This window comes from Monopterus albus, unplaced genomic scaffold (assembly GCF_001952655.1).
Source record: "Monopterus albus unplaced genomic scaffold, M_albus_1.0 scaffold15.1, whole genome shotgun sequence".
Classification (NCBI taxonomy): Eukaryota; Metazoa; Chordata; class Actinopteri; order Synbranchiformes; family Synbranchidae; genus Monopterus; species Monopterus albus.
Window position 1 is genome coordinate 1111433 of NW_018127895.1, and position 10871 is coordinate 1122303.

The 10871-nt window shown below is 38.5% G+C and overlaps 1 protein-coding gene across 4 annotated transcripts in view; it reads left to right on the forward strand.

The window, feature by feature from the left end:
* il15 (interleukin 15) overlaps nucleotides 1-8194 on the forward strand; it is a 14466-nt gene extending 6272 nt beyond the window's left edge. The window contains exons 1-6 of one of the 4 annotated variants that reach the window (XM_020591821.1): nucleotides 232-371; nucleotides 4747-4829; nucleotides 5435-5519; nucleotides 5754-5798; nucleotides 6740-6907; nucleotides 7167-8194. In XM_020591821.1, coding sequence (XP_020447477.1) covers nucleotides 246-371; nucleotides 4747-4829; nucleotides 5435-5519; nucleotides 5754-5798; nucleotides 6740-6907; nucleotides 7167-7271 — 612 coding nt within the window. In that variant the 5' untranslated portion in view covers nucleotides 232-245 and the 3' untranslated portion in view covers nucleotides 7272-8194. Of the gene's footprint in view, nucleotides 1-231; nucleotides 372-4746; nucleotides 4830-5434; nucleotides 5520-5753; nucleotides 5799-6739; nucleotides 6908-7166 lie in introns of those variants that run through there. The other 3 variants (XM_020591822.1, XM_020591824.1, XM_020591823.1) reach the window with 3 other exon arrangements.
* Nucleotides 8195-10871: the final 2677 nt, after the last annotated feature.

The window sequence follows — 10871 nt, forward strand, 5'->3', positions numbered from 1 at the left end:
AGGTCCCACATTTCACACTTCTGAGCCTCCGACTGGAGGGTAGGGGCATGAACAGTCAGTGCAGTCCGTGGGTGGGGTCTTTGAGGATGGAAGCAGCTTTCCTATGCATCCTGTGGTGGTAAATGCTCTGCAGAGACGGCAGTGGAGTCCTGGTGATCTTCTCCACAGTCTTTACCACTCTCTGCAGGTGCTTGCAGTCCATAGCAGTAGTGCTGCCATACCAGACAGTGATGCAGCTGGTCAAGATGCTCTCAATGGTGCAGCTGCAGAAGTTGCAAAGGATCCTAGGCGACATGCCAAACAAACATCTTTTACTGGGAAAATTTAGTGAAGAGTGTGAGAAGAGGAGCTTCAAATATCCTGTAGCAGAGGTGAGAACCTGTGACCTCTTAGTGTGGCAGACTGCAGTATAACTGCTGACCTGTCGCTCAGACTCAGGATGCTCTCGTTGGACAAACTATCACTGTCCTCACTGCTGTATCTCGCTTGCGCCACAATATTTTTAGCAAATGACATGTTATGATCCACGTTTTTGTCATTTGATAGCACCTGTCAGCAGCTGCCACTGATTGTTACCATGAAAACAAGGCATTTAGAACTGAGTTAGCCTGGGTGTGAGGTTGCTAACTTCTAAAGCGTCAAATAAGTCTGTTTGTATTTTTTAATTTTACTGCGATATTAATTCCAGCAGTGGTTGTTTGTGTCACCTGCTTTACACTAGGACTGTTTCTAACAGTGAACTATTAAATGCCCAAATGTAGTACGTAATAATACAAAAAGAGGCATCCTACTGCATAATGAGTGCTTTGTTTGACAAGTAAATACACTACAAGATACTTAGGTATATTTTACACTGAGGTATTTCTACTTTTACTCTACTAAAGGATTTAAGTACTTCTTCCACTATAATTATCAAATTGAAATATTTTTGATCAGTGTACTTCATTGCTTGTGAATTGCAACAACAAAGAAAATGCACAAAAAAGCAGCCACAAAGAAGAATGCAGGAACATAACAGAAGCACAATACGTACTGAGCAAAATGCTAAAACGCCTGATGTTCGTCATGTTGTCATCACAAGGTCAAAGGCATTAACTAACATTTAATTTGTTTTTCTTCAAACAGTTCTCTTTACTTTTCACACAACAATTGTCAAAGAAGTTGTTTCACACTTTTCACTGTCACATCAGGGTCACACAGGTCAATCTCTAAACAATGCTACTGTCCCAGGTTTACCACTTTCTGTAAAAGGCAGTAGGTGCAAACCGTACCTGCCAGTAGGTCAGAAGATGGATTTCACTGATGCATGTTGTAATTAGGTAACCTCTAGTGGCCATACCATACCAACTTTATTTAAAAAGCACTAAAACAACCAAGGTGGACCAAAGTGCTGTACATTGCAATAAACAATATATATTAAAAACACAACCCACAAGCACAAACAAAATCAATGCCAATATAAAAACATGAATCAATAAATAAAATCAACACCAATATAAAGTATCAAAACGGCAACAAAAATAAATGAGTTTTTAAAAGAGACTTAAAAACAGACAGAGAAGAAGCTTGTCTGATGGGCAGCGGTAAATCGTTCCAAAGTTTGGGACCAAGGACTGCAAACAAGCTGATTGGCTGACCTCAGAGAACGTGTGGGTGTGTGCCAGGGAAGCAAATCAGATAAGTAGGGTGGTGCAGAGCCATGAAGGGAATTAAAAACAAAAAGTTAAATTTTATAATGAACCCTAAAATAAACAGGTAACCAGTGCAGTGAAGCTAAAACTGGAGAGATGTGCTCATATTTTCTTGTACCTGCTAAAAGATTTGGACCATCTGGAGGCGAGTGATGGAAGACTCAGCAGCCCCCAGATTCAATGTGTTGCAGTAATCCAGTCGGGAGGTGATAAAAGCATGAACAAGTGTCTCAAAGTGACACCTAGAGACCAAGATTTAATGTCATCGAAACATTCAAGCAGCGTCTTAACACAAGAATTTGCCTTTTTAACCGGTAGATAAAGCTACCACTGCCACTAGTATTTATGACAAAAACAACAGACATTGGTCACTTTTGCCGTCATTCCACTGCCACCGGGAACCGTACCATACATATACTGTACCGGGGTTTGTGTGTTTCCATTGTTTCAGAAACGGACCATGCCTGGGCTGAAACTGGGCTGAAAAGAGAGATACCTGGCCCTGATCAGAAGCAGGTTCCAGAGCTTACCACTCCACTCCCAAACTGGCTGTCTATATCATTCTAACTGACAGAGAAAACGTGAGCAACAGGACAGTGTCTTGGCTTAAGAAAGAGACCCACCCGTTTTAAAAAACAAAGAAAGACAAAGGAGACGGCAGCACATTATGAAGAAATAAAAGGAAGCAATACAGCAGCTATGTTTGCTGAAACACCTTTGCTCTGTTGTATGACTTCTGTTGATGTCTGCTCTGGTCAAGCAGAAGACGACACCATAACGTACTCCGTAAGAGCAATGCTCACGCTGTGCAATGGAAACACAAACTTGTGACGGGGTCAGGCAGCTCGGTCCAATAGCCGTCGAGCTGGCCTGAGTATTGGACGGTTCCTGGTGGCAGTGGAATGATCCCACAGAGTCTCCATATGATAAAACACAGACTTTGAGATAGCTGTTTGTTTTCCATTTAATACCAGTAATCAGTGTTACTACTTTACTAAGCTGTTATTTTAATTCAAACCAAACATTCCCAGGTCATTTTTGTGTTGGGTTTATTATTGTAACCATGACGACGATGGTCCGCCACGTGATAACATCCTACTGCGTTAACTAGGAGGTGGAGTAGGGCACTGAATGATCCCGATATACAGTGATAACAGCCAACGAAAGGTGTGATATCATTCAAAGATTTGATAATCGGTTAATCATTAAAGTAATTTATGAACTCAAAAGGTCAACAATTGATGATTCTGGCTTCTCAGACATGAATATTTGAAGCTTCTCTTTGTTTTAAATAACTGTAAATTACATATATTCAGATTTTGGGCTATTTGCCAAAAAACAACAGTGAAGACAGTGAAGCTCTGTCAAACTGTGACCAATGACCAACTGTATCAAAGTCTGTCCATATCTGTAGACTATCTGGAGTTACAAATAGCACACATTCACTGATATTATTTTATTTAGTTGTGTTAATGTGGCATTCATTTATTACACTGAATAAACACGTATTATGTGTGTTGTCATATCAACTGTTTCTACATGCTTGAAAGAATAAATCAAATCAAATCAAATCAATTATTTATAGCCTACAGCGATACCACTCTCATCACCAGCCCTGATCATTCACACTGTTCCTATTTAATCTCCCTTGCCTTGCCCTCTACTATTATCTGTCACTCTACAGCTTCTTATCAGAGGGTTTTGCCTTTCCCATGTTTCAATCTGCTGAAAGAAAAGTGTGACTTAGCCTGCCTGTTTCTAATAAATTCAGAAAATTCAGCACAGTTGTTTTGCCTCTTACATTTAGGTCCAAATTTGCTATTGAAATTGTGACACAATCTGCTTGGTCTGGCTTTGCCTCCCAAAACGGGGAACAGCTTTAATTTGTCCCTTCAAATCAAGTGTCATGTGTAAAACAAAGACAACTAGTTCTGGGAACCAGCTGTGCATCACAGCAACATCAGGAAAACACTGTACATGATATTAAACTGAATGTTTCTTGGATTTTACCCTCTGGCTTTTTGATAAATTACAACAAGCACGTTTCACAGTTTCCTGACATTTTATTAACAAGACTTGAATAACTGATTGGATAACTGACATATCAATCAATAATGGACAAAACTGCAGTGTACAGTAAATTGCAGCCTGGTGATGTCCAGTCTAAGCCCACCTGGGAAAGGGTGATGCACTGTCTCAAAGCGTTTTGCAGCCTATCATAATTTCTGAGTATTCTGTTCAACTCCATCTGCCTCAGTATTTAATGATGATAAAGGTAGTGGGGTTAGCTGAGGCCATACAGAGCCACATTGGACCGCCTGCTCCTCATGCATTAACATGCCAGAGCCTGTCTTTATCCTTCTGATCCTTCCACTGTGCCAAACTGGCTTGTTTTACCTAATATTGTGATCTTTGCATTACTTTGGATAATACGTTCACATATTAAAATATGCACAAAAATGTTGACAAATTTACTGAGTAACCAAATCACTAAGTACTGAATTTACTAAATAAAAACAGTTATACCAGTGTAAAAGCACCACTAGAGTTGTGTTGTTTTGAAAGATAAAACACTTTTCTGTAGGCTACTGAATCAGCCCAGCCTCCCATTCTGAAACTGTGGTACCCTGTGGTACCGATGCAACACACACACAAACAACCACAACCACAAACACTGTACTAAGAGCACATTCAACAAACGAACTGTCTACATAAAGCTACGGAGAAATCACAGCAGAGAAACACTTGAATGGAAACAGCAGTTCTGATGATGATGAACTGGCACATAGTTATAGTATGAATAACTGAGGAATGAAAGGAAATGAGTCAGTGAGTATTTATGTTACATTAAAGCTTTGTCAGGAAAATCTAGTACTGGTTATCAAGGAAAAATGGTTTGTGATTTGAGAGTAGTAGAAGTATTGTCTTGAATTCTGAATATGTGTGAATACTACAAAAAACAAGGTAAAATAGACCCTGTACTTCTTCTCTCAACAGAGTCATTTAAGCTTGACTAAACTACAATGACAGTAATATGTCTTTGTATTATTTCTAGAAAGGCATCCAGCTCCAGTCGACCTGTAATCTGTGCCGAGAGAGCCACAAACCTCAGGTGTGGCTTTGTGTCTTAGTTGTAAGGTAGGCATGTGGTGTGCATGTTTGTCTAAAGTTATCATTTATCACACTTAACCCTATAAAACCATTTGTATCATATTTTCTATGTGAGTTTCTGAGCAAAAAAAAAAAGTTGCCAAAAATGCCTCATTTATCAATTGTGATACAAAAAATAATAAAAATAAACAAACTAATATGGCACATTTATTCCTATATGCCTGCACACTGTCTGTCTGTCTGCATAAATGGCAAATAAAAACATTGAATTTTCTTTTGGATTTTGTTAAAAAGTTTAATAAACTTCTCAGTTCCAAAAAATTAGAATGTTCTGGCTATTTTTTGATGTGTCAGGCTTTACAGGGTTAGGACACGTTTCTCTCCTACTGTGACTGTGGAAAGACACTAACCAAATACAACACAAGTCAGATAATCCAGTCAGTACTGTACCTAATCAGTTGAAAGTCATTTTCTTGTTATGGCTTGTTAATACTGGGAATGTTTCCTACAAGGATCCCTTGTATCCACAGATCAGTTGCATTACTTTGAATAACTTTATACACAACACCAACAGGATGACTCATAATTAAAATGTACTCTATTGTAATCTTTGCCTTTTCATTCTCTTAAAGCTTCCTGAGTATTTCTACATGTGCTGCTATTAAACCTGAGAGAGAATTAAAAAGATGTGTGATGGGACTGCATGACAATATTAAGGTGAGAGAAGGTATCATAAAATGAAATTTTGGTCATCTTTATTTATTAGCACTTAATAAAAAAGCTTTTTTATACTGTAAAAACATATCTATATGTTCACTGATACTTTATCGACACAGTGTAGCATGTCCCTTTTACACATTTATAGTAGTGGATAGTTTATTTTTTGTTTAATATTTGAAAAAACCCCAAATTTTCTAATTTATGAATTTGACTTTTTCTGACCTTTTTCAGAAATCTGACGCTGAACTGTATGCTCCTTCACTTGATGAAATTAACGTAAGTTGTAAATGTACACGTATCCGTTTTGCTTTCAGTTTGGAAAAAATAAATTCCAGAGGACAAAAGCAAAAAGTTCATTCTTGGCTTTGGATAGTTCAGTAATTTGACACCACACTCCCAAATCAAGTTTCTTCTCTGGATGTTTCTAGTGCGGTCAACTGTATTAGGTGTCTTCATCGAGGTTTGCTCAATTGTCTGTTGATTTGATAAAGGCTGTGTGATATGGCTGAAAGTACTGACAGTGGGGCTGACCCATAGTCCAGTGGTTTCAGTGAAGAACCATGCACAGATGCACACTGAGTGCACAGTGTTTATAGTTCGACTCAGACCACCAGACATACAAATCACAATGAGCATTTATGGGTCGTGTTTCTGGCCAGCCAATGAATGTTAAGTCCAATATTCTCTTTCCTTTAGCTCTGCTTTTGTCTTTACCGAGCTGCTAAATATTCTACTATGTTCACCAGCTAGCTGCTAACTTAATCTACCTGCTGTTTTGTGCAGAGAAGGTAGTGTAAAACGGGTAAAACAAAAAACAAAATCAACTGAAATACACAGGTTTGTCAATATGAGTGAGCACCTTCACATACAAGTAGTCAGTGTTAATATATACATTTTGATTATGGCGGCTTTAAGGGCAAGTGATCTCCATCACAACACTGGCACACAACATGGACATAAGTATGCAGATAAGTCTTCATGTATTTATTACACAGCAAATTGTTTAGCTGGGTGGGCAGCAGTACTATTAACAAATTAACTCAAATGGAATTCACATTCTTTCTTGATTTGTATGCATGATCAATGTATATCGATCATTCAAATGTACTTTGATCATGCATGCCGTTGCTCTACGACAAAACAACTATAAGCACAAAGGAATTCTTATCTGAAATAGAATCTGTAACTGTATGTGTCTGCACTTTTTTCTCTCCTAGGAGAACTGTGACAATGAGATGCTCAGATGTTACATTTTGGAGTTGATGATGGCCATCAACGAAGCAGAACTACAAGCAGAAGTAGAAGCAGAAGTTTTTGGAACCAAAGAACGATGCATCTTTGATTATTTCCATCTGTATTATTTCAGTGAAACTCTGCATAACTCTGTAAGTCCTGTTTACAAGTAGTATGTGAAGTATGTTTTAACTAGAACTTTTATTTTTGGAAAAAAAAAAAGTTTCATGAGTCATTATACTTTTTAAAATAGTCGTTACCGTCCTTATAGATCAGTGCTAGTACATTAATTTCCTGACCTTCAGTACAACATAGATATTACACAAAGCATCACTGTCACATTAGCTTCACTCTTTTAACAATTTTATAATTGTTTAAAAGTATAATTAATTGTGTCTCTTTGAATTTTAGGGTGACTGTCGACCATGTGAAGCATACAGTCTTCAAAATATTACAATATTCCTGGAGAGACTAAATAACCTTTTGGAAAAAATGAGTTCACAAGGGACAACGTAATATGTACTGTAAGCTACAATTGTGTATTTGTATATATTTATATATTGTAAAGAACTGTGGATCTTGTTTTTGTAAGTATCATATTGTGACTATGCCAACCTATGCCAAACCGTGCCGTCCTTAAAGCCATATTAAATGTTATGTATTATTTTATTAAAAATAAGCTGCACCATGCTAAATTTGATATGTAATAAGAATTTAAAGGTATAGGATGACAATACTATATCTAAGGCCTTTGTTTGTTTTTAAACTGTACAGATGAAGTGTTTCAGTCACTCTGTGTCACACTTTGCCATTTGTACAGTTTTGAGAAACTATCAAAAAGTAGCATACAGTAGCATCAGGCACTGTATATACAGAATGTATAGTATCACTAAGCTAAGCTAACACTACTAAATATAATACCTGTGATACAGTATATGCCTGATGTACTCCGGTTTCTTCACTGTCTCTATCTGTTCAGGCCAGTAAATAGTTTCCCTATGTAAAGTCTGTCATTTTATTTGTTGTTGTTGTTTTTTAAAGGGGCTCTGTGGAGTGTTTTTCTTTCTGCTAAGGAAGTCCAGTTTGACTAACTGGTTACCCCTCAAATAAATGAAGCAGCTACATTGATGGGGGCCTGTTGTCTATGGTGATAGTATGCTGTTACATATTTTCCTGTAAAAAAACAAACAAAACAAACAAACAAACAAACAAAAAACAGTAAACAAGTGGCAGCAGGGTTGCCACCATATTACTGTTTAATTAACATTATTTTACTTTCACAAAAATGTATAGTTTTGTACTGCTAATGAAAACTACAGTATGAAATTTTAAAAGAATATTTTTCACAGTATTTTGCACTTGACTGACTTGTTTAAAATTACATAGCTGTTTTTAGTATCTTACAGTTGACTGATCTGTTTTAATGCACTATTTAGTTTGTATTTTTACACAGATTTTAATAAACCTATTTTTAAACCTAAATTAATACCGACTTAAGAGGTCATATACGAGGAACAGTCTCACACACACACACACATAAAATTAAATGCATGTTTTTGTCAAGAAAAAGGCTGTTACAGACCTTACTGACTGGTGGTCAGTTTTCCCAAAATCTCGGTCCAAAGCTGGCCACAGAACGCAAACCATACCAAAGTGTTCGTTGTAAGTGAAGAACAAAGCTAATGCACTAAATATTTTTCAATCATGTAACTACAATACTGTGCATTTCATTTAAAAAAAAGTTGGAAACTGCACAGGTTAAAGTCACTAACTAAAACCTGGGACCGAGCCTTTGCTCTCAAAAGTTCAAGCATGTGACGATGGCAGGGGAGTGAGTTAGTGACTGACTAATGACCCACTTGAGCCAGTTCTCTCAGTCCAGCCCTGGTAGCCCTCTGACTGAGAGAGAGAGAGAGAGAGAGAGAGATGACGTCCAAAATCACTTTCACTGCAACGTCTCACATGCAAAATCAGCTCATTTCCTCTTATCATATTGCTCACTATGAATGTAAGAATACAAAAAAAAAAAATTACTCAGGCCCTGAACTGACTCCTCAGCCTGCAGGTGTCTCCCCAGCAGAGTGGAAATGTGTGGATTACAGGAGTACAAACAAAGTGTACTCTTGATAAACAGTGACCTGTAGTTGTAAGACTGTGAAGCAAGAAAGACAGCAGAGGCATATTTCGACAAGTTACCTGACAGTTGCCCTATTTTGGTGTTTCAGGGGTGTGAAAAGTTAACTGGTCAATTGTGTCATGTGATGAAGAGGCAAGTACTTACTATGATCACCAGGGCACCAGTAACACAGTCTGGTGCATCTGTTGTCAGAGAAACATGCCAAAAATCAGCATGCAATAGTTCAACTAATACACCCAGAGGTTTTAGCAATTTATACAAATTTGAGAAAATCAAACGCACTTACAAACACTTGAAGACCAGTAACTGATCAAATAAATGAAAAATGCCAGGCTAGACTGGCGGAACCAGTTGGGTACACACTCATCTGGTCTAAAAGGCACAGATACTGACTGGTAAAGAAGTCAGGAGACGAGGCTGGACACCTTGATCCTACATATCAGCTGAAAGATGCGAGACACAAATAAAACAAGTACTACATGTGTAAAATAAGAGGGAAAATGTACATCCTACTAATCATGGAGAGCATTCTAATGGTAATCTGTGATCGGATCATTTTTAATGAGTATCCAATCCTTGAATGAAAGGATGACTAAAAACAATATGTAGGTGAGAAATTATGTAGGCGACAGTGCGGTGGGTAGAACAGCTGTCTCCCAGCCAGAAGGTTGAAGGTTCAAATCTCAGTGCCTGCAGTCCAAGTGTCCTTGGGCAAGACACTGTTGCCCCCGAGTTGGTGCTGCAGATGGCTGCCTCGGTTCTGTACCGGAAACAAATTCCTTGTGTGTAACATACTTGGCCAATAAAGGTGATTATCCTTAAATGTAGTTAATTAAATGTTTAAGAAATATGTCACAAAAAATGTTGCGAATGCAGAAAACAGCCCTTGTACTTGCTGTAGCTTAGATTCACAGCAGCTACATGTGGCATTTCTAGAAATTTCACAATCACTCCCACAGCAGAATCCAATTCTGTGGTGACTATGTTTGGTGGGTACTAACCATTCCCAGTTTTTCCACAACGCAGGCAATCCACTGTGTTCTGTTATGTGACTCCTCTGAAGCTCTGCTAGAACTGGAGTATTTACTTCAAGCAAGGATTGTTTGGAACATAGTTATCAACAGCAGAGGATGAGATTCAAATTTAAAAAAAAAAATTCAAATTTTATTTGTATAGCGCCAAATCACAACAAAAGTCATCTCAGGACACTTTACAAAGTAAGGTCTAGACCTTACTGTTATCACTATTATTACATAGGGAAAACCCAACAAATCCCCCTTGAGCAAGCACTTGGCGACAGTGGGGAGGAAAAACTCCCTTTAACGGAAGAAACCTCCGACAGACCCCGGCTCTTGGTGGGCGGCCTTCTGCCTCGACCGGTTGGGGTGAGTGGATAGAGGAGAGACAAAAGAAGAAAAGCAACAAGACACAACAATCAAACACTGATCAGGTCGATGTGGCTGGTGACTGCTCGTCAGAGAGCTCCAGGGCCAGGGCAACCTGCAGAAAGGTACAGGGAGAGAGAGAGGACACACTACGAGAGAGAGGAGACACACAGTTAGTGATGAGTAATGGTGGCATATAGAAGCATAGAGAGAGAGAGGACAGGAGAGGAGAGGCGAGGAGAGGGGAGGAGAGAAGAGAGGAGGAGTGGAGAGGGGAGGAGAGGAGAGAGGAGGAGTGGAGAGGGGAGGAGAGGAGAGGAGAGAAACTCAGAGCATCATGGCTCATCATCAAAGCTCTCCGAGCCACCTTTAAAGGCTACATGAGGTCTGTTTGATACTCAAAATATGCATTTTTAATAGAGCATTCAGTTAAGTATAATGTTTAAGCATTTACAGTGGGTACGGAAAGTATTCAGACCCCCTTAAATTTTTCCCCCTTTGTTATATTGCAGCCATATGCTAAAATCATTTAAGTTCATTTTTTTCCTCATTAATGTACACACAGCACCCCATATTGACAGAAAAACACAGAAT